The sequence below is a fragment of the Citrus clementina genome, unplaced genomic scaffold (genome assembly GCF_000493195.1).
Source record: "Citrus clementina cultivar Clemenules unplaced genomic scaffold, Citrus_clementina_v1.0 scaffold_6, whole genome shotgun sequence".
NCBI lineage: Eukaryota > Viridiplantae > Streptophyta > Magnoliopsida > Sapindales > Rutaceae > Citrus > Citrus x clementina.
In genome coordinates this window covers 20,390,227-20,412,521 of record NW_006262139.1, presented here as the reverse complement: position 1 = coordinate 20,412,521, position 22,295 = coordinate 20,390,227, and the positions used below count along the sequence as shown (strand labels likewise).

Here is a 22,295-nt window from a genome sequence, read left to right as displayed (position 1 = left end):
ATAGTTTGTAAAGCTTAAAACTTCAGTATTGCAGTAACAGTAAATCAATACAATACCATTTTCAGGGATCTGATAATGGGATCGTTTATTTTCATAGCTTGAACTGAGTTTCAATTTTTTTTTACAACTTTTGTGTGCCCAAAATTATCTTTATCCACAAGATAACCACATGGGAAGCTCCAGGATCAACTTCAACATTGTTATTCTGGCCCGGGTTGAATGCTACATTAATATCAACAGAAATATCTCACAGGTAGCTACAGAAATTCCATTTGAGCTTTGCCATTTTTATCCACAAGAAAATCCTCCTCCTTTAAGTGAACACGTGGTTGTGATTTTCAAATTATCAATAGAAAATATTTTTATTTTTGACATATGGAAGTGTCCCAGACGCTAGTAAGTTGTTGATGTTTCAAGGGTCTCAACGACTTCCCTCTGGTTCCTCTTTAACTGTCCGGATATCTGCCGGAATTTACTAACTTTTGTAAATTATGGGGTTGTAAATGCTCCCGTTGAATGTTAAATAAAAGAATTTAAATCTGAATCCACGAGAACAGTCAAAATGGCATAAGGGAATCATGAATCTAATGTGTTCATATTGCTCTTCATACAACGCATTTCATTCTAGCTTTCATTTTCAATCTCACAAGTCAATGCAAGTTACATTGGTTAACATACATAAAATTACAGTACTTAAAAGACACAAGGTGGCAATTCCGTGCTTGGTTACATTAATTGATGAATTCTTACAGCTCAAACAACCTTGAAAACTCTTAACTTCATGAGTAGAGATATCCGAGAGAGAGAAAGAATTTATGATTCCTTTACTGTTTGCCTGGAGGCCAGTATGTTGTTTGCAGCTGACAAAACTTAAGATCTAGTTGCCACCCCCAAAACCACGAGGACTTGGCCTTGTTGATGCCGAGTCAACGAACTGCCTCCTTGATTCTGATCTTCTCTTCCTCCTAGCGGTACCAGGAGGAGCCTATGATACAGAACAGGATAAAACTATTAGAATACAGCATATAACACACAAAAATGGTGAGGAAAAATTTTATATGGAACTTCTCTGAATCAAACAGAAATATAAATAGACAGTGATATTTATCAATTAATGCTCACGCCGACAATTGTTTATTCATAGTACTGGCCAGGAAATTTGCTGTCCTTGTAGTTTTTGTGGATAAATGGGTTTTCATTTTGTGGGAGGAAAAATAAGATTGTTTAGTCCACCCACAATGGATGGAAGGAATGCATTCAGAAAGCACATGCACTCATAAGCAACATAAGCAAGCAATGTACCTTCTGTTCCGATTTAAGGGCATCCTCAAGATTGCTCAGTGCAGGAAGTGAACCACCTTCCATTACACCCATTAAGTTCTTCATACGCACACGCATTTGGAAGAGTTGAGCAACAAGTTGGCTCACCTAATATTGTCAGGATAAATTACAGTTCACATGAAAATACATAGATGAGAAATCCTCACTATTCAGCATAGCCAAGATGAACTAAGTATATCAACTTGCATCAAGAAGCAAAGGAGCATACCTGCTGTTCTGTTTTCCCAGAATCTTGAGCAACTCTTTTTCTTCTGACAGGAGATTCAGCCAACAGTTCTGGTTTCTCCCTTTCCTCTGCAGGAGAAAGAATGAAGATGCCAGGTCAACTTTTATCGTTTAAAAGTGAGTCCAATAATTATTATAGAGAAAAAGAAGATACCAGGTGTCATTGCTTCGATCATTGCTTCCATTATTTTTAAACTCTTCTCTGCTTCTCGAACTTGTGCAGGAGTAATCTGTTTGAATACACAAAGAGGAGAGTTAATCAAAGCACCATCTCACGGTTTAATTGATAGACCAGTTACATCACAGAAATTGCCACTATTCAGCTAATCAGTCTTATATGTAACTAGATACGAAAAAGTAATGCGATTGCACCACAAAAACTGGAAATTTTGGCATATGTACCTTCCCCATTCCAGGGATCATTCCTATAACACGACTCATCGAACCCATACGTGCAACAGTACGGGTTTGCTTTAAGAAATCATTGAAGTCAAAATTCGCACTCATTATCTTCTTTTGCATTTCTTCAGCATCTTCTTGTTGCATCTGTGCACATGATTCAATATGCATCAAAACATTTTCTCTTTGTTGAGATATGAAACCACATATATTTGAAACTTACAACTTCTTGTGCCTTCTCTACAAATGAGAGAACATCTCCCATTCCTAAGATACGTCCAGCCATGCGATCTGGGTAGAAAGGTTCAAGGTCCTCCATTCGTTCTCCTCGTCCAACAAGTTTGATTGGCTTTCCTGATACCTGTGTTCATTCAGGTATCAATTTGAATAGAAAGTGGAGGACTCCATTCAATAACATTTTAATCCAGCTACGATTGACACAAACAAACAGGTAATAGAACTGTCAAAAGTTTGAGCCCTTAAAATAGTCAAATGAAACATTTCATAAATTGTTTCCGTTTTGCTCAAAGATATTAACCAGCCTCCATTAAACTATTTGAGATAGCACATTAAAATACCTATTTCTAGCTCAAAATTTCACATAATATATGGAATGTAGGTGAAGCAGCTGCACTGGTGTTCCCAAGAAATATGCAGACAAAACATATATCAGACCACAACTTAAACACTTCGGCACAAGGATATCAGAAAACCAGCTCTCATATATTCAATCCAATTTCATGAAGTGTTTGAGGTCCAAAAGGATCTAGTCTTGTAGTACAACGGAGACTCAAAATCTAGTTGGCTTCAGCTTCACTGCAATAGGGGTCATTTTTTTAGCAAACTGTATACCTCTTTCTACTGTTTTTCAATAATTTCAACAACTCAATATCTCTTCAAAAACATTACCCAAGACCATTATCTAATACAGGCAGTAATAAAACCAGTTCAATCAAAAGAAAACGGGAAAGTTTGTTGTAGGAAAAAGAAACTAGCTTCATAAGGCATATCATGCTAAGTAAACAGATTGATGAGTGCGCCAACAAAATTCATAACGAACACAGGTAAAAGAACGAGAAGACATAATAAATCATTGCTTAATAAAAAGACTCCAATAAAATGAAACATTTGACGAAAACTAAGGCAACCAGGAGTCAAACCTCTTTAACACTCAAAGCCGCACCACCCCTAGAATCTCCATCTAACTTTGTCAAAATGGCACCTGTAATCCCTATCTCAATGTTGAATGTTGTGACCAGGGCTGTGAATTCAAAGAAATGAGAAGATGAGTATATGCTGATAGTAGTTGTAATAGTTGTTGCTACATTCTTGAATTAAAAAATATGTATAAAAGGCATGCAAATCAATTATTACAAGATCCAAATCATTGACTAAAATCCATTATTTGACAATTTATTGGACAGCTTGCAAAAGAACTGCATAGTTGGAATTGTCTAGTTAGGATACTTCTTTTGACCTGAGTTACATGGTTTACCTCATTTTTTAACAATAAAGGAAGAGCATACAAACAAGCATAGAAAGGTAGAGAGTAATATTTAGCACATGGCAGAGATATGGGCATAGCATGAGTAATGCATATTATTGTACCTGCAGCTTCTTGGCCAGTCATTGCATCCACAACTAGCAAAACCTCAGTAGGATTCAGTACACGCTTCACATCTTTCAACTCATCCATCATTGCTTTATCTATCTATTCAAAAGTTAAAGAAACCAACATGTATGGTAGATCAGGTCAAGATGTTAGAAGAATTTATTCAATGGAAAATATCAATACAACATCCTAGAACTAAGAATAAGATTATCTCGAATACAAGAAAGTGTTACCTGAAGCCTTCCAGCAGTATCTACTATGACTACATCTACGTTTTTCTTTTTCGCTTCTTCTAAACCTTGCTTGGCTATTTGTGATGGTTTAACCTCAGTCCCTGCTGTATAAACTGGCACACCTACCTGTCACAAGCTATAACTGAATATGAGAATGAACTAGAAGTACTATTTTCGGCAAGTAATTGATAAAGAAAGATGACATGAATGCAGAAAATTAACATATTTTATGATTGTGACCTTAAAATCAACTAAAAGTACTAAGGAGTAAAAAAGGATCCTATCATTTTACTCTCATGAATAAATAAAGGGTGACGCATTGTAAAAGTCAGTGAAGCATGTCTTTTGTACACACAAATGTTATCATTATCAATACTTCTGCACCATGTTTATAAGTTCAATAGCTAATCATTGGGAATAAGACGTAGAGATCACAAACCTTTGCAAGACTGGGAGTTTTCCCGTATTTTCAATAAAGGGTTAATTTCAGATTACCCCCTCGTGAATTGACCATCTTCAAATCATCCTCTTACTTTTGAAAACCTCAATTTACCCCATTATTTTTCAAGAAGACCAAAAAAAATTCATCAACGCACCCTCATTTTTCCCTTACCTTTTGAACAAAAATGAGGGTAACTTGAGCTTTTCAAAAGTATGGGGTGATTTGAAGATAGCCAATTCACGAGGGTGGTAATCCTAAAATTACCTTTTAATAAGACATTTGTTCTTTCTCCATTTTTTCCTTATTGTGTTTTAGAGGTAACATAAAATCATGTGCATCTACCTGTCAAGATTAGTAACTATTGATGGAAACGGTGTTCCATTAATGCATTTGACCAGATAATACACTTTACATCTTAGGTAAAATTCACATGATGTGAATCTTAGCTATTGGGAAACAAAATAAGTACTGACATAATATACAGATTTTTTCAATTTCAACCACAGTATTCCTCTTAACAATAAAATACAGTACCTGCTCACCCAGAATAACAAGTTGGTCAATAGCAGCAGGTCTGTACACATCTCCAGCAACGAGCATGCAACTCTTTCCCTGTAATCAATGCTATGCAGGTGTCAGCAAAAAGTAAGCTAGAAGTTGGTGTTCGCAAACTATACACATACCAACAGCAAAGAAGGGGTAGGAAGGAGGGATAGAATGCACCTGTTTCTTAAGATAATTAGCTAACTTTGCTGAAACAGTTGTCTTTCCAACTCCTTGTAGACCAGCCAGTAGTATCACAGTGGGTCTTGATTTTGCAAAAACTAACTCAGACACTTCTCCACCCATCAATTTCACAAGTTCATCACGAACAATCTGCAAAATTTTACATCCATAGTTTATCACTATCAATAAGTCAATAGAGTCTGGATATCCTTTTTGGAATTTGAAAATAATCAGGCCTTAGCCAGTTTTAATCAAACTCCCGATGAAAATATCAAGTAAATGATATAGCGCTCACCAATTAGCAAGAAGTATTATGCCTAAAAGAGATTACATTCCATAAAAATGCAGGGAAAAAAATAACAACAAAGAGACAACCACCAAATAACAACAAAATACTAAGGCCATGATGCACAATACCAAGAGTACCTTTTTTCTTAATTCAGTACTATATTTCAAATTTAAACCACCATAAATATTACAATGACTCAAATTTAATTCTGTAAAAGATTAGAAGTACTCAAAACATTTCCATTTCAAAAATCATTGAGTTAATAAAAATTTATACCTTGACCAATTGCTGATCAGGTCTTACTCCCCGAATCAGGCCCACACCAACCGCTTGTTCACTGACTGCTTGGACAAACCTTCTAACAACAGGAAGACTTACCTGTCAACAAAGCAAACCATTTTATATCATATGCATATATGAACAACTTTCACACTTCATCTTACAAACCCACTCACATCTGCTTCCAGAAGAGCTCTTCTAATGTCTCTCATGGGTTCCACAATATTCTCCTTGGTTAAAGTCTCTGTTGCACTAAGAAATCACTCATAAGGACAAATAATTTGGTTGGCATTTTCGGCAAAAAGAACAATAATTAACCTTAAAGTAAGAACTAAAAAATCCAAATAAACAAGTTAGGCCACATGGGTTAGCTTTGTTTGCAAAATTGCAAGCTTGTCATAAACCTAGCAACGCAATGTGTAGCTTTTTACACTAATCTAGAGCAATTTTATACTTGTACAAACCATCATCTTAGATATGACCATTCTTGACTCAATTCAATAATATTGCTATATTTTCATAAAAGAAAATAAAATTGAAAAAACAAAAGAACAAACCTTCTCCTTTGAGCTTGTTCCAAGCTGCCTCGAGGCCGCTTGTTAACTGCCCAAACATTTCTGCTCTCACTATCAAACGTCTTCTGCCATTTCTTCTAATAGTAACACTTTTGGAGTTTATCAAGCCCCATGTCTCTCTCTGTAAACAATTTAATCCAGAAAGAAATAAACTTATAGTTTTGTTTTCTTTTTATAATACTGAACCAAAAAGCGAAGGCTACAGATTCGTTGTACTTACGGTGAACAAATTTCTCGAAGTGGAAGAGAGTCGAGCAGGGTCGCTGGAGGCGGCCCACGAGGAGACAAACTTAGCGGATTTTCCCGCCGATATTCTGGAATTGTAGAAGGTTTTGCTAGTCGCTGAGTAATGGCGGGAAGCAACGGTCGAAAATTGCACTGCTTCCATAGCCACTCCACAGCCCGCTTCCGTCTGAATATTCTTTTCCTTACAACTACGAGTTGTTATTTTATCCGTTGGAGACGGATATCTTGTAGATTGTCTTATCAAGTCTCTGGATCAAAAACTGCCCGGTGTATAGTAACGTCTTGTCTATTATTTACGTGGGCCTATAAGAGAGTAGCACGTCTCAAAGCCTATACCCCCTTGAAACATTATTTAAGTGCTAATAATATTAAAAAAAAAAAATTAAGTTTTTTTTTTTAATTTTTTTCTTTAAATTAAAATGGATTTCATTCAAGCCGAGAGCAAATACAGCGAAGGTTGAACGATCGCATGAATTCAAATTAACTGTTAGGTTAAAAAGAAATAATTGTTTTGTTTTGTCACAACGCTAATAAGGACTCGCCAATTTGATGCTTCTTTCAATTATCGTCTCTCGCAAAGCCTAACACAAAAAATAGTGGGTTGATGAAATAGCATGAAAGAGTCCAAAATCCAAATGAGCTTAAGTGAAGCTCACATTTCAGGCACAGAGAGTTAATATATATATATATATATATATAGAAAGAAAGTTAATAATTTGGAAAACACACAAGACATAAGTAAAAATAATAAAATTTGTAAAATAATTAAAAAAATACTTAAAGTTGATCACACAGAGTATAAAAAATTAAATTGAGGGATTGTTTTAGAAATTTTAATAAATCCAAAATTTTAAAAATTTAATATGAAGACGCTTAAGACACAACCTGGCAAAAACAGTGCTTGATTATTTTTTTTTCTTTTTTTTAATGCATCAATTAGTCTTTTTAGGCCGATCTTTTAAGAATAAGACATAGGCCGAAAAGATAGCATAAATGGACTTCAATTTTTTTTTTTTTTTGTTTGGACCAATATAACACTGCAGAATTTAAACCTCTACAAATAAAAATAATTATTGAGGTTTGGATATAAGATTAAAACCAAAAAAAATTAAAAAATAAGTCCACATAACCAGTGTATATAATACAATTGACTGCAAGAATTTACGCATTTTTTGTCACCCTAATCGTGTCATGGTCGAGGAATTTAAGGAATGGTAGGTAACACATAGACAACCATTACACAAACAGAATATGTTTATAGACAGTTGATATGCATTTCTTAATTATATCATAGACAATGCAATCTCACCTGCCTCACTTAAATCCCAAAAAATATGACTTCCTATAACTTTAATGAACAAAGGGCCACCCACTTTAGACTGTCCTATACCACACTCATATGTATATATAACCAGCTAAACCCCACGTTGATCATCATTTCAATGGAAAAATTTCCTGAATTGCTTTACGGGAATCCAAAGAGAAGCTCAAGGCAGTCCAGTCGGTACCTGGGAGTCCGGCGACGGCCGCGGGGGAGATATGCCGCCGAGATTAGAAACCCACGTACTAAAGAAAGACATTGGCTAGGCACATTTGACGCTGCTGAAGAAGCTGCAATTGCATATGATCTTTCAGCCATCTCTTTTAGTGGCATAGAAAGAGCTCGAACTAATTTTTACTACCCCGTCGCTTTCTCGACCTCTGCTCCATCTCCTCCTCCACCGCCGCCGTCGTTGACACTAGAGTTGAAGCTCGGCGACCAATTTTGTATTGACACATGTTCGGTATATGATGATTCTCTTGTTATTGCCTCCATCTTACAAAGTTTTTGCCAATGCAATGACTTTTCTCTTTTTTTTTTTTTTTCAGTGAATTAAATCATTTGGTATTTAAAGATTATATTGGGTCCCGACTAATTTAGATTCGAGTCAGACAAGACTACTAGGGCGGCAAAACTCTCACAATAAATATGTAACACAACTTCATTCCTTGTGAGATAGTGGGAGTTATAGGGAATCTAAAAGTTGCTAATGGGAGATAGTGGGGAGACTAGGAGATATATGTTATGAACATCTACATTTATTTTAATAAATTCATAACACTCCCCCTTGTATATTCATTACAAAGAATATGCCTCATTAAAATCTTTACATAATTGTTATTGTGTAATAACAATCAAATTAATTATAAGAAGATGAAAAGCCAAATCTAAAAGAAAATTTCTCTATTTATTAGATAATAGAGAATATACAAAGATGAGAAATGGTGATGCCACATCACCTCCTCAATAAATATGTAACACAGCTCCATTCCTAAGTCTCAAACTAAAAAACTTTAATTAAGATAAAACAATCACATACAAGTTGATCTACACAGTTGTTGGTAATGACTTTTCTCTTTATCCCTATCTAAGTTTCGAAAACTGTTACGTTGGACCTATTGATAAGTATTATCGATGATACTCTTTAAATTTATTTTAGCTAAGTTTGAAAATCAAGGGCATCATATTCATTGCTGTTGCTTGGCATTGAAATGATTGCCATTTTTAAATATATTTATTCCCTTCTTTTCTAGCTGTTTGCGTTCATACATAATTAAAGCATCAAAGCTAAACAAACTATTGGCCAAAAGAACAAATGGGGCCGCGTACTGTATTGATGATCTTCTTGATGATGTATAGTTAATTGTTACGCAACTGTCAATTAAATCTCTCTTTAACCCGATTTAATTTAGATTGTCACTAGAATTCCATCCTCAAAACTTTTTTCTTCACATGTGTATTAATAAGAGGGCTTAGGCATGATAACGATAATAAGATATCTGAGCACACTGAAAAATATTCTAGGAGAGATAAGGACTCTATTCTTTAGCTAAGATTTAGCCCATTTCTTGGAAATTTTACAGTTCACCTCCTCAGTATTATAGAATTTTTGCTATAGTGTTCTTCCGGTCTCTCTAAATTATATTTAATTTAATTTATAGTCAGGTAAGATTGAACTATTGACCCACTTAACCCATTGTTCTATTATTTATTTTTTCATTGTCTTCAATGGTAGACCTATAGCCCGAGCAAGCTCAGAAAATTTCATTCACAATCCTTTGGTTTTATAATAGTTCATGTAATAATAGAATTTTTATTTTATTTTTAAGTATGTCTCGAATTCAACTCTTTTTTTTTTTTAAATCTAGAATTAGACATTTATTTTATAAAATGATTAAATTTTATATTTATTGAATAAATTAAAATAATTAAGAGATAAAATGTTATTCTTGCTTTAACTTATTATAAAAAAAATATTATGGTTAAGAAAAAAATATATGTTATAATATATTAGAACATCGTTAATAATATTAGAAAGCTATAAAACAACATCGGGACAAGTAACAACATTTTAATAATTTCATTATTTATTTGCTTCACAATCATATATACTTGTTCTTTTTCTTTCCATTAAATCAAATTATTCAAGCATTTCACATTCTCTATCACTAAAATAAAATTGAATTTCATAAATACTCTTTTTAATGTACAATTTTATAATTCTATTATAAGCTTATTGTTGTATTGTTGTCGTTCTTTAATATTTAATATGTATTAAGAGCTTTGGCGTCGTATTACTTGATATATATGTTGTTTTTACTCTTTTATATGACCAACATTCACACAAATCTTTACAATTAATTTATAAATTGATCCTGAGTCTGCCCCTAATTTTTTTGCCAAATTGTAAGTATCATAAAATGTATCTTAGGCAAACCCTCATATTGAGACTCAAATACCATATGAAAAAAAAAAAAAAAAAATTTACCGAAACGTATCGTTGGTTCTCTTAAACCGGATGTGTCTTCCTCAAGCCGAAACGTATTTTATGATTTTCTCATCTCATTTAACCGCGACTTCTCCCGCCCGCCAAAACAAACACGATTGTACGCTAACCCCTGTGTTCCATAAATGACCATAAAGCCCTCGCTTAACCCTCACAAAGCCACCAAACAATTACGCTTTCAAATTCCCAAAACCCCGCCAATAGCAGCAACGAGTCCATGGAACACACGCTTAAGAGAGCTAGCAAACCAGTCACTCTTCACGGAAGCTCTCTCTCTCTATCGCCAAATGCTCTGTTACGGCGCGACTCCAAATGCCTTCACTTTCCCTTTCGCCCTCAAATCCTGTACCGCGCTTTGGCTTCCATTTGCTGGGTCACAGCTCCACTGCCACGTCATCAAGTCTGGATGTGAATTGGAACCCTTTGTGCTCACCTCTCTTGTTAGTTTGTATTGTAAATGTCGTTTAGTTGATAATGCCCGGAAGGTGTTCGATGAAAGTATAAAGTCAACCCATTTGACAGTTTGTTACAATGCTTTAATATCTGGGTATGTGTTGAATTCGCTTGTTTCAGAAGCTGTTTCTTTGTTTGGTAAAATGAGGGAGCAGGGTGTGGAGATTAATTCTGTTACAATGCTTTGTTTGTTACCGATATGTGTGGACCCGGGATATCTGTGGCTTGGTATGTGTTGTCATTGTATTTGTGTGAAATTTGGCTTGGATCTTGATTTTTCTGTTGGAAATTGTTTAATGACAATGTATGTGAAATGTGGGTCTGTTGACTACGGAAGGAAGTTGTTTGATCAAGTACCTGAAAAGGGTTTGATTACTTGGAATGCTATGATTTCTGGGTATGCACAAAATGGGCTTGCTACTGATGTTTTAGAGCTTTATAGAGAGATGAAATCATTAGGAGTTTGTCCAGATGCTGTTACGTTTGTTGGGGTTCTTTCATCTTGTGCTCACCTTGGTGCGCATAGTGTTGGTCTTGAGGTTGAACAGCAGATTCAAGCGAATGGTTTTGGTTCGAACCCATTTTTGAATAATGCTTTGATTAATATGTATGCTAGGTGTGGTAATTTGAAAAAAGCACGTGCTATTTTTGATGGCATGCCAAGAAAGACTGTGGTTTCATGGACAGCAATCATAGGTGGATATGGAATTCATGGACATGGAGAGGTTGCAGTGCAGCTCTTTGACGAGATGCTTAAGAGTGGTATTAGGCCTGATGGAACAGCATTTGTAAGTGTTTTGTCTGCTTGTAGCCATGCAGGACTGACTGATAAGGGTTTGGAATATTTTTATGCTATGAAGAATAAATATGGGTTGCAGCCTGGTCCGGAGCATTACACTTGTATGGTAGATCTTCTAGGCCGAGCAGGTCAGCTGAATGAAGCCCTGGAGCTTATTGAATCGATGCTGGTAGAACCTGATGGTGCTGTGTGGGGGGCTCTTTTGGGTGCTTGTAAAATCCATAAAAATGTAGAGCTGGCAGAGCTAGCTTTTGGAAAGGTAATTAAGCTTGAACCCATGAATACTGGTTACTATGTATTGTTATCTAATATATACTCTGAGGCTAGAAATTTGGATGGGATAATGAGGGTTAGAATGATGATGAGAGAGCGAAGGCTTAAAAAAGATCCTGGGTACAGTTACGTCGAACTCAAAGGGAGAGTTCACCTCTTCATGGTTGGGGAGAGAAATCACCATCAAACGGTGGAAATATATAGAATGTTGGACAAGTTAGAAAACTTAGTTCAGGAACATGATGGAACTAAAAGGAGTGATCAGAAGAACAGTGAGGAACATTTGAATGATACAGAAGTGCATAGCGAAAAGTTGGCTATTGCATTTGGGATCATAAACACTAGTCCAGGAACAGAGATTGTAGTGATGAAAAACTTGAGGATATGTGGAGACTGTCACTTGTTTATAAAGTTGGTTAGCAAGATCGTGGATCGTCAATTTATTGTCAGAGATGCAACCAGGTTCCATCATTTCAAAAGTGGATTCTGTTCTTGCAAAGATTACTGGTAAAAGAAAACAACTTGCCCTGTTTGAATCAAAGTGCATGCAAGATGCTAGTGGCTGCAGAAGAAGGTTATCATCAGCAAATCGAAATACTGGCTCTCCATGAGAACTCAGTAACTCACCATGAAGAGTGATGAAGGGGGCTAAAGGGAGCTAGCTAATGTAGTAAAATCTCCTGGTGCCAAACACCTAAGACTGAAGATGCTAATGTGCATAAAATGGATTATTTCCCGAGACAAAGCTGCTTGGAAAGCAGCTTTATGGCCTTGGCATGAAGAGAAATGGAAGATGCGGAGGCATGTAGCAGCAACATTTCCTTGGTGCAGCAATTGCTAATTTGATAACCAGAAGCCAGAAATCATTTTGCTTTTGCAAGCTGGATAGCAGTACTTTTTCTGATAAATTATTATTTTTTCCGTAAATATCGGTGTGACAAAGGTGCAGCTATTAATGAATCTCCATTGGCAGAAATGTAAGTGCAACCTGAAACCCCCCCCCCCCTCTTTCTTGGAGAAGGAAACTTTTTCCATTTGAAATACCATTACTAGATTTTAATGGTATTCACTTCATTTCTTTATGAAATTTTGATTGTCATGTAGAAGAAGAATTCAATTTCCCATGGCCGTGACTTGTGAGCTTGGAACATTCATAACGCAATTGCGTTTTCTTTTGTATTTTTTTTTTCCTTTAATTCACTGTTTTAAGCTTAAATCAATCACATGTTTTTCTTTTTTAAAATGACCAGTTTATCATCCAATGAAAAATTAAACGGGGAACAGTCACTAATAATGTGCAACGTGGAAATTATCTATTTGTCGTCATATCAGACATTTCCGTGCAATTTGTCACGGATCAGAGGGCTGCTCCCTCGTGCAGTGTAGCCCTGCCTCTCCTAATTCTGGGACTGGGCCCCACAGACCTCTGCATTCCGAGAAAGCGAGCACCGCTCGCTCTGCGTTGTGCTGCCCCCTGAGTCATTGCATGGAGCAAGGTCGCTACGAGCAAAACCATCTCGTTTGTTTACGAATGTACCCCTACCTGATTTTTACACAGAACTGAGTAGGGGAATAATAATATTTGCCTCTCCCTTTTCCATTTTGATGAATTAAGGGCCTGTTAGGTACTGTTATGGAAAAGTTGCGGCTTGAAAATTACAGATGTAAAGAGTTTAGTAAATACTTGTAGTTGTTACTTATATATATATAATAGTTAATTGATGAAAAATTTATAATACTTTTACTAATTTTATCAAAAATATATTATTTATAAATCATATTTATCAACTACAATATACTTTTATATCACAATTATATGCAATACCTTAATGCCAAATAAGCTCTAAGTCTTGATCTTAATTCTACACAAATACCAAAAATGAGATAGTGTGACCCTTTCACAAAGCAAGAAAGTGATCAAGCTCCCATTAACTATTGTAAAAATAAACTCCACCGACACACAAGGCAACTTCATTTCCCTCAAGTTTATCACTATTAAGGGTGGATACTAATTGGTTCGTTTGAGGGCAGAACCGAACAAAATTGAAACCAATTGGTTCATAAATATATGAACCAATTTGAAGAATAGAACCGAAATAGTTCAACTCAATTCGATTTATTAATATTTAATTTAAGAAATTTGATAATTTTTCTTTTGTATTAGCCAAAATTTTAGACTTTTCACTTAAATATGATTATTTTTTGGTAGTTCAATTCAATTGTAACAATCACAATTCATGATTTGTACAAAAAAGAAAAGAAAAATAATAATATAAAATAGTTTTATAATAAATAAATACTATTATTTATAAATAAATAATAAAATTTCTTTTTTGTTTTTCAAATGGTGAACCGATTGGTTCTTCAATTTAATTCAATTTTAAACCACAAATAAAAACCAATTGGTCTTCCGCCCTTATCTCTATCTATTTTCAGCATGCTACATTAACCATGAAAGATACATTGAAAATGTTTTATCTGCCCAATCATTTTTATGTAATAATGGGTTATTAAATATCTTTTATTATAATAGTAGACAATCAACATACGCCCAGATGAAACTAGTTAATGGTTGTGGATAAATAATAAATAAATAAACTAATTCCTATTTTATTGGGAAATAATAGGAGTTAGTCTATGATTTATTTCAAACTTAATTTTGTATAATTCTTTCATTTTGATCTATGATCATAAATTAGTGTAATTCAGGAATAACAAGTAAAGTAAGAATTAGGTCTAACTTCTTAAAATTCTGACTCCGATTTTTACCCTTAAAACTGAATTGAGTTCCCATCCCAGACTATGGATCAATGGAACAAAATTCATTAATTCTCGGGCTAGCACTGTGCAGTCTGCACTTTCTTTGCTAGAGACAAGTATCAGTAAAATTCATTAATTGGTCGGGCTAGCACTGTGCACATTGCCAGAGACTAGTACCAGCCAGCCATCAGGTAAAGAAACGATCAAAATTTTTTTTTTTTCCCAAATATGCCTCTAAAAATCCCTCTAAATCACCAAACTACCGCTGGTTATTTCCTTGCATGGCACGTTTCTCCTATCCCCTCACGTAGCACACTTTTGCCAACTAAACAGGATCCTCATCTCTCCAATACAACACCACAAGTCCACAACACCGGTTAATCAGTTGTCTCTGCTCCACGCCGATTCTACTGCTCTCAACCGTCTGATCAGCCATCCCGATTCTTTTTAAAACACTGATTCGCACGTTAGTAGCGCTCCTGCGAACCAAAGATTGGTTTGGAATATTTACGAGAGATCCCAATACGTGTGTATAAGCAAACAATTCAGTCACTGATACACGCACAATATCCATTTAACAATCACAGACCAAATATTAAATTACCCCCAAAACTCCACGTGTAGTGTCCTGATTCATTTGTGATGCAATCTATTAGTGTACGAATGAATGCACCATAACACACCTGCCTCCAAGGCTCCCTCTTCATAAACCTTTCAGCTTCTCAATATTTGTCGCAACACAGAGCGCTCTCTCTCTCTCTCTTATTCTTCCTTTTCTCTCTCTTTTTCACAAACACACAAAACAAAACTCTCAGCTAAAATGTACGGAAGAGGAAGCGGTAATGGTGGAGGTTCGAGCTCATCGTCGGCTCCCGCGAGCCGTCTGAGCTCCGAGCTGGAACAACGCCTTGTTCTCCAACCTCGACCACCGAACACACCTCAGCCACCGCCGCCGGCTGTTCAAGCAAAGCCAGCGGCAGCGGCTTCTTCTTCCAAAGCCGTTACCGTGAAGTTCCCGCCAAGGCCAAGCTACGGCACGGCGGGAACTCGTTGCCTCATTAGAGCCAACCACTTCTTGGTTGAGCTCACAGGCCGTGACCTCTACCACTATGATGTAAAACATCTCTCGCTCTTTTAAAATATTTGCTTTTATTTTATTTTTCTGTGTGTATACAAGTTTAACTTTGTTAATAGCATGAACAAGAGTTTTGTAACCGGTTTATGAGTTGTTTGTAAAGCTTTGATGTTTGAAAAACTAAATGAAAATTTAAGATACCGTTCTCTTCAACTTATATAATGCTGAAAACTTAAATGAGCTAATACTATCATTTTGCTCAATTTTTTAAGTTGACTATTGTTTATATCTTTAATCGATTTTTAAATTTTTTAGATCAGTATTTTCCTTCCTTTATTTTATTTTATTTTTCCCATTTGATTTGTACTTTTTCTTTGACTTCGTCATCACAACGTTTTTAGAGCGTTTGTTTGTTTACCTTCAAAAGCGCTTTTGGGTCACCTTCATGCTTATTTTATGCGTACTTGTTTGAAATAGAGAAAAATGTTTTTTCAGATCAAAGTTGAAGAGACAACTGCTCAGGAAAGTTCAAAAAGTTCTTTCAAGTTTTACTCAGATTTTCAGTACGCATAAAATAAGCATGAAGGTGACCCAAAAGCGATCTGTCTCAAAAAGTTCTTCCAAGTTCCTTTACAAAACTCATTAAAGGGACTAATTCTGCAATCGATCTGTCTCACAATTTCTTTTGTTTTTCTTTGAGTTGAGTACTTCTTATTTTACTCAGATTTTCCGTTTTATACTAGATATAAAGTTTCGTGATTTGTTATTTCGTCATTCGTTTATTCAACGTTTCTTGTTCATTAGCTCATTTTATGCTGCCGTTTGCATGGCTTTCTTTATCTTCTTATTAGACTCTTGCTGTTTGATTTCCGAGAGAGCGGAGGAAAAAGTTTTTTAGCCTGTGTTTTTTAAATTACAAAAATTGTCAGCGAGACGGCGACAAAGTGGCCGTTTCTGCTCTTGTTATTAATGTAATCTGTGGTGTTTGAAATGCCACTGATCACTGGTGCAATTGGTAGTGCTTTTGGCACCATGTAGAACATTTTGGCTTTTAACCCCCAATCAAAAGAGTTTTTAAAGTACCTAAAATGCCCTTTCATAAATTTTTACTTGTACTTCTTTGAAACAAAGCACTATTTGGATGAAAGCACTTATCTAACTTGAATTGCTTCTTATAGAGTTGCTAGCGTGTTCATTTTCAAAAAGCTCTTTCAAGTGTTTTTACAAATAGCTTTTCTACTCGAAACTGCTTTCAACAAAACACTATCAAATCTTTTTCTTCCTCAAATATCGTCATTGTTCTCTTTTTCCCTTGTGTTCTTATAAAAGAAAAAAATCTTGTTACTATTATTGTCATCATTATCATTTTCCCATTACAAGTGTATGATTGTGTAAATCTAATTTGGAACTTCTTTTACAGGTTTCGATCACTCCTGAAGTTACATCAAGAGGACTTAACAGAGCTGTAATGAAAGAGCTGCTGGAGAAGCATGGAAAAACGCACTTCAATGGCTGCTTACCTGCATATGATGGCAGGAAAGGATTTTACACTGCTGGTGCTTTGCCCTTCACCTCAAAGGACTTCAATATTAAGTTGATTGACAGAGATGAAAGTGGAGATATTAAGTAAGTTTCCCTGATGATTTGTCATAATTTAATTATTTTTCCAATTTTGTAATTTCTGTTCTTTGGCTTAGAATTTATAATTTATTATGTTTCTATGCTGATTCATCATAATTCAATTGTTTTCCTATTTTTATGCTTTTGTTGTTTCTGTTCTTTGGCTTGGAATTTATAATTTATTTCTTTATCGAAACAGGAGGGAGAGGGAGTTCAAGGTCAGTGTCAAGCTGGCTTCTAGAGCTGACATTAATCACTTGAGACAGTTTCTGCAGTGCAAATCAAGGGAGGCACCCCATGATATAATACAAGTCCTTGACGTGGTCCTTAGGGAATCTCCTTCCAAGAAGTAAGTAGTTTGTCTCCATTAAATATTTTATAGCTGTTTCTTTTGACTGAATGAATTTGTAAATTGTGATTGTTTTAAATTGAATTATTTCTGCCCTGTTACAGTTGCACAGTCGTTGGAAGGTCGTTTTTCGCTCCTGGCTTCCACAAATCTGAAATTGGTTTTGGTGTCGAATGCTGGAAAGGATTCTATCAGAGCCTTCGCCCAACCCAAATGGGAATGTCTCTAAATATGGGTAATAAATTTGTTTAATAATCCTCAATTACCGGCTTCTTCTTTTCTTTATGTTCAACCTTATATTAAGTTACTTGTTTGAACATCATGCTAGGTTTTCCTTGTTTTCTCCTGACATTCGTGGTGAAAAATGATTTCTAACCACTTCAACTTTCTTTCTGGTAGATGTGTCTGCCACAGCCTTTTATGAACCTATTTCAGTTGTCGACTTTGTGGCAAAGTATCTCAATCTTGGAGATCCAAGAAGAGCAGCCTCAAAGACTTTCTCAGACAGTGATCAAATAAAGGTAGTATTCCTCAACATTCAAAATGTATTGTTGCACACCCAATGCGTTTGTTAGATTTAGGAAATGGGATGATTTTCAATAATTATATTTTTTTACCAATATTTACTGCATTGGCTCGAGTGTTTCCCATATGCTGCGTTTCTTATTCAATCCCATGACAATCCAGCTAAAGAAGGCCTTGAGAGGAGTAAAAGTAGAAGTTGCTCATGGAGAATCAAAGCGTTACCGAGTTTCTGGCATTACATCTCAACCTACAAAAAAGCTGAAGTGAGATATACATCTCCTGTGATAATTATATCTATTCCCTTACTATTTAGGTTTAATTACTGTCCATCTGCTATCACACACTACTGGTTTTTTTTTCTTTTTTGTTTGGATATCCTTATTTTGCTTGTTTTAGTTTTTCACTCATTAATGTATGATTATTTGGAAGTTACTCACCAGTCTCTCTGCAGACTCAGTGGTATGGTGCTTATAGAACCACCCCATTTGGTCATGGGTTCGAAAGAATAGTTTCCGATAAAAAAAAAAAAAAATTTGGCAGTCACTTGACTTGATTTATTCTTACCCTTCCTATCTTGTTCTTTTTCTATTTCTAGATTTTTGGCTGAAGATAAAAGAGAGAAGCTTGTTATAGAATATTTCCAAGAGAGATACAATATTTCACTTCGTTATGCTTCATGGCCGGCACTTCAATCTGGAAATGAGCCCAAGCCCATTTATTTGCCAATGGAGGTTAATTAAAATAGCTTGCTAAATCATTTTGTCATCCTTTTTTTTTATAAATATTTTACTTAGTTAATATTTTGTTCTTTGTAGCTGTGCAAGATTGTTGAAGGGCAGAAATACTCAAAAAAGTTAAATGACAGGCAGGTTACAGCCCTGTTAAGAGAGGCCTGCAGGCGACCTAGAGAGAGGGAAGAGAGTATTCGAAGGGTAATCTAGAACTGAAAAATTTTCAAGTCTAATTTTCTTGCAAAGGCTTTTGATTTCAGTCACAGGCCTACTGTTTTTTAACTTTGTTAATGGCTTTTGTGGCTCTTTTGTCGTCTGTATTGACTTCACATAACCATTGCAGATTGCTGAGAATAACAACTATGAAAATGACAAGTTAGCTAAAGAATTTGGAGTCCATGTGAAGAAGGAATTGGTATGCATTGACGCTCATGTGCTTCCACCCCCTGTGGTAATTTTCTATTTTTCACTCTGCTTAACATTTAATTTAATTCCATTGTACCAATACTTACCATTCCACATTATGATTTTCCCTCTCAGATTAAGTACAATGATTATGGAAGAGATAGAACGATCAGGCCACGTATGGGGCAGTGGAACATGATCAATGCAGTGAGTAATAGTTATTATACTTATTTCAAGACATGATAACAAACCTTTATAACTGATTTTTGTAGCTCATCCCTCTCTCTCCCATGGATGCTATTTCTTTTTCTCTGCAGAAAATGTATAATGGTGCTAAAGTGAATTTCTGGACTTGTTTGAACTTCTCCAGTTTGAGTACACAAATCGCTTCTGGCTTTTGCCATGATCTTGTTTCCATGTGCCGCAACAAAGGAATGGTAAAGCTACATCCTTTACATCTATGCACATCATCTTTTCTCTGAAAGCTTGTAACATTACTAATCTGTTTCTTTCCTAGGATGTGAACCCAAATCCTATATATCCTGTCCAGTCCAGTCATCCAAATCAGATAGAGAGAGCATTATCAGATGTTCACCGTGCATGCAATGATCAAAGAAAAGCGCTGCAGTTGTTAATTATCATCCTTCCTGATCTCAGTGGAAATTATGGTAGTTAACACTTGTGATTTGGAATGGTTGAAGTTTATTCTTTTTCCTTACTGTATGGACCAATTTTCTTCTATGCTCAACAGGCAGAATTAAAAGAGTGTGTGAAACTGAGCTTGGAATAGTTTCTCAGTGCTGTCAGCCCAAGCATGCTAGGAAGTGTAGCCCACAGTACCTAGAAAACGTGGCCTTGAAGATTAATGTGAAGGTTTACTCTCTCCTGATGTCAATTTAGGTTCTTGATTTCACTGTGAACTTCAACTTTCTAATTAATAATCAATGATGTCAGTAGACTGGGGGCAGAAATTCTGTGTTGGAGGATGCAATTGCCAGGAACATACCTGTTCTGACTGACATCCCCACCATAATCTTTGGTGCTGATGTAAGCCATCCGCAACCAGGAGAGGATTCTAGCCCTTCAATAGCAGCAGTACGTAGCACTTTTCCCCTCCTATCCATTATACAAAGAATATGTACCAAAGTAGTGGAATTTTCATTACTTTAGGTTGTGGCATCAATGGATTGGCCAGCAGTTACCACCTACAGGGGCCTGGTTTCTGCCCAGCAACATAGAGAGGAGATCATTCAAGATCTTTTTAAGGTGCAACAGGATCCTACAAGAGGACCGGTCAATGCTGGGATGATCAGGTAGGATTCAAATAGGTTTCATTTATTGATAAGTGCTTAATTTATCCCTAATTGTTCTTTTATGTTGATATTTTCAGGGAACTGCTGATTGCTTTCAAAAGAACAACAAATGAAAAGCCAAAAAGGATAATCTTCTACAGGAATTTACTTTTCTTAGATATTGCAAAATGCTTAGTTCCGATATTTGTTTTCATGAAGTGTTGCTAATACTTTCTCCTAAAAATGCAACAGAGATGGTGTGAGCGAAGGCCAGTTTAGTCACGTGCTGCTCAGTGAGATGGATGCCATTCGAAAGGTGAGAGGCTTCTGATGTTGCTAGATACTCATGTTTAAACTATTACACTGCGATCTATATTCCCATGTTTCCACATTGTTGATTTCATTTTCTGCAAAATAAGCTGAACCTAGGAATGGAAAGGACTTATATCTCAATGAATTCCACATAGTTGGAAAAGAAAAGAGAAAAATTGTCTTACCATTTGAGAATACATGGCAAAGATTTTTGAACTCTTGGGACTGCTTTATACTTCCCCTTCAAGTACACTGCATTTCTTATACTGAAGTAATTAAAGGTTCTCATAGTGTTAGATGGCTATTTATTGTGGGCAAAATTATTGATAAAATATACTCTGTTGTTGGCTTCTATTCAGTTACTAGAAAGTTTATGCCAGAGTGTTTCTGATTCCTTCAAGTGTTTACATTCTCTTTAGGCCTGCCAATCTCTGGAGGAGTCATACCTTCCACCAGTTACCTTCATTGTGGTGCAGAAGAGGCATCACACACGCTTCTTCCCAACAAATCCTTCCCAAACAGACAAGAGCGGCAACATCCAACCTGGTTTTGATTATTGCTTTTGTATTATTGCTTTTTAATATGATTTCCTTTTCTTGAGCCTGTTTTAAATCCCTTGTGATGACCAGGAACTGTTGTCGACAGAATGATATGCCACCCTTTAGAGTTCGACTTCTACCTCTGCAGCCACGCTGGGATTCAGGTAGTTCAGAGCCAATTTTATCTTCACAGTAATTTATCTTCGGTTTCAAGAAAAAGGGTCTAATTATGATTTACTTGTGCACAGGGAACAAGCAGGCCAGTCCATTATCATGTTCTCTTTGATGAGAACAAATTTACGGCTGACAACTTGCAGAAGCTGACCAACAATCTTTGCTATACGTAATCTCCTCAACCTGTAACATCTCTTTCTAGTTTATGTTAAAGCATTCAAAACCTGGAAAATGCTCCTCTTGAATATCTAGTTTTATGTCTCCCGTGATGCAATTTAATAACTCAAGTGTTCTCATATCACTTGCGTTACCATGTTGCAGTTATGCAAGATGCACCAGATCTGTCTCAGTAGGTTGGTTCCTAATCCATGCCGACTTCCCTGAATTTGTTTTATGTCCCTTTCCTCCCCATATCCTCAGCTTAACATCAAAATTTTGTTTTCAATCTGCAGTTCCGCCAGCATACTATGCTCACCTTGCAGCTTTCAGAGCAAGATATTACATCGAGGGAGAAGGAGCCGGTGCAGCTGATGCTGGGCCTGGAAAGGGAGCTGCCGTTCGAGGGGAAGCTGCTTCTGTTAGACCTCTGCCTCCTCTGAGCCCCAACATCAAGGATGTTATGTTCTTTTGTTAGATCTTAGAGTTATGAACTATGTTTGGTTTTGCAATGTTTCCTTTTGTTTAAAAAACCTCGTTTTATTTCCAGCTACTTATGGCATCAGAAACCATTTCTATTTAGATTTCGGTATCTATGGGCGGCTATGATCTTTATTCATTCTTCCCTAGATTTGAAA

The 22,295-nt window shown here is 36.0% G+C and overlaps 3 protein-coding genes across 4 annotated transcripts; 2 read left to right on the top strand and 1 right to left on the bottom strand.

Annotated features, from left to right (window-relative positions):
* Window positions 1-581: 581 nt before the first annotated feature.
* On the bottom strand, window positions 582-6,609 carry LOC18038250 (signal recognition particle 54 kDa protein, chloroplastic). The gene is made up of 15 exons (XM_024182319.1): window positions 6,342-6,609; window positions 6,104-6,242; window positions 5,723-5,790; window positions 5,544-5,645; window positions 4,976-5,128; window positions 4,787-4,864; window positions 3,811-3,936; window positions 3,574-3,676; window positions 3,126-3,226; window positions 2,189-2,326; window positions 1,969-2,112; window positions 1,721-1,796; window positions 1,550-1,635; window positions 1,303-1,428; window positions 582-985 (listed from the first exon to the last, which is right to left on the bottom strand). Exons 1-15 carry the CDS (start codon window positions 6,507-6,509, stop codon window positions 878-880), a joined length of 1,716 nt encoding a protein of 571 aa, XP_024038087.1. The 5' UTR covers window positions 6,510-6,609; the 3' UTR covers window positions 582-877.
* Window positions 6,610-10,283: 3,674 nt separating this feature from the next.
* On the top strand, window positions 10,284-12,716 carry LOC18040056 (putative pentatricopeptide repeat-containing protein At3g11460, mitochondrial). Its single transcript, XM_006430112.2, has one exon. It carries the CDS (start codon window positions 10,320-10,322, stop codon window positions 12,228-12,230), a length of 1,911 nt encoding a protein of 636 aa, XP_006430175.1. The 5' UTR covers window positions 10,284-10,319; the 3' UTR covers window positions 12,231-12,716.
* A 2,551-nt stretch (window positions 12,717-15,267) lies between these two features.
* Window positions 15,268-22,274, top strand: LOC18038071 (protein argonaute MEL1). Of its 2 annotated transcripts, XM_024182284.1 has the most exons (22): window positions 15,268-15,593; window positions 16,975-17,180; window positions 17,374-17,523; window positions 17,628-17,758; window positions 17,923-18,044; window positions 18,211-18,311; window positions 18,644-18,779; window positions 18,864-18,980; window positions 19,123-19,230; window positions 19,320-19,391; window positions 19,502-19,621; window positions 19,702-19,852; window positions 19,936-20,057; window positions 20,142-20,279; window positions 20,355-20,497; window positions 20,575-20,637; window positions 20,729-20,792; window positions 21,208-21,334; window positions 21,418-21,491; window positions 21,576-21,670; window positions 21,823-21,854; window positions 21,954-22,274. In XM_024182284.1, the coding sequence occupies exons 1-22, from the start codon at window positions 15,300-15,302 to the stop codon at window positions 22,133-22,135; spliced, it is 2,748 nt and encodes a 915-aa protein (XP_024038052.1). In that variant the 5' UTR covers window positions 15,268-15,299; the 3' UTR covers window positions 22,136-22,274. The 2 variants fall into 2 exon arrangements, with proteins under 2 accessions (XP_024038052.1, XP_024038051.1); XM_024182283.1 differs by having other exon boundaries at window positions 21,823-22,274.
* Window positions 22,275-22,295: the final 21 nt, after the last annotated feature.

Coding starts and splice junctions, on each gene's coding strand:
- LOC18038250 (XM_024182319.1), bottom strand. CDS start 6,509: ATGGAAGCAGTGCAATTTTCGACCGTTGCTTCCCGCCATTACTCAGCG. Junction 4,865..4,975: donor CTAATTATCTTAAGAAACAG/GTGCATTCTATC, acceptor CATTGATTACAG/GGAAAGAGTTGCATGCTCGT. Junction 2,113..2,188: donor TAGAGAAGGCACAAGAAGTT/GTAAGTTTCAAA, acceptor TCATGTGCACAG/ATGCAACAAGAAGATGCTGA.
- LOC18040056 (XM_006430112.2), top strand. CDS start 10,320: ATGACCATAAAGCCCTCGCTTAACCCTCACAAAGCCACCAAACAATTA.
- LOC18038071 (XM_024182283.1), top strand. CDS start 15,300: ATGTACGGAAGAGGAAGCGGTAATGGTGGAGGTTCGAGCTCATCGTCG. Junction 15,594..16,974: donor GTGACCTCTACCACTATGAT/GTAAAACATCTC, acceptor CTTCTTTTACAG/GTTTCGATCACTCCTGAAGT. Junction 20,280..20,354: donor CTAGCCCTTCAATAGCAGCA/GTACGTAGCACT, acceptor TCATTACTTTAG/GTTGTGGCATCAATGGATTG.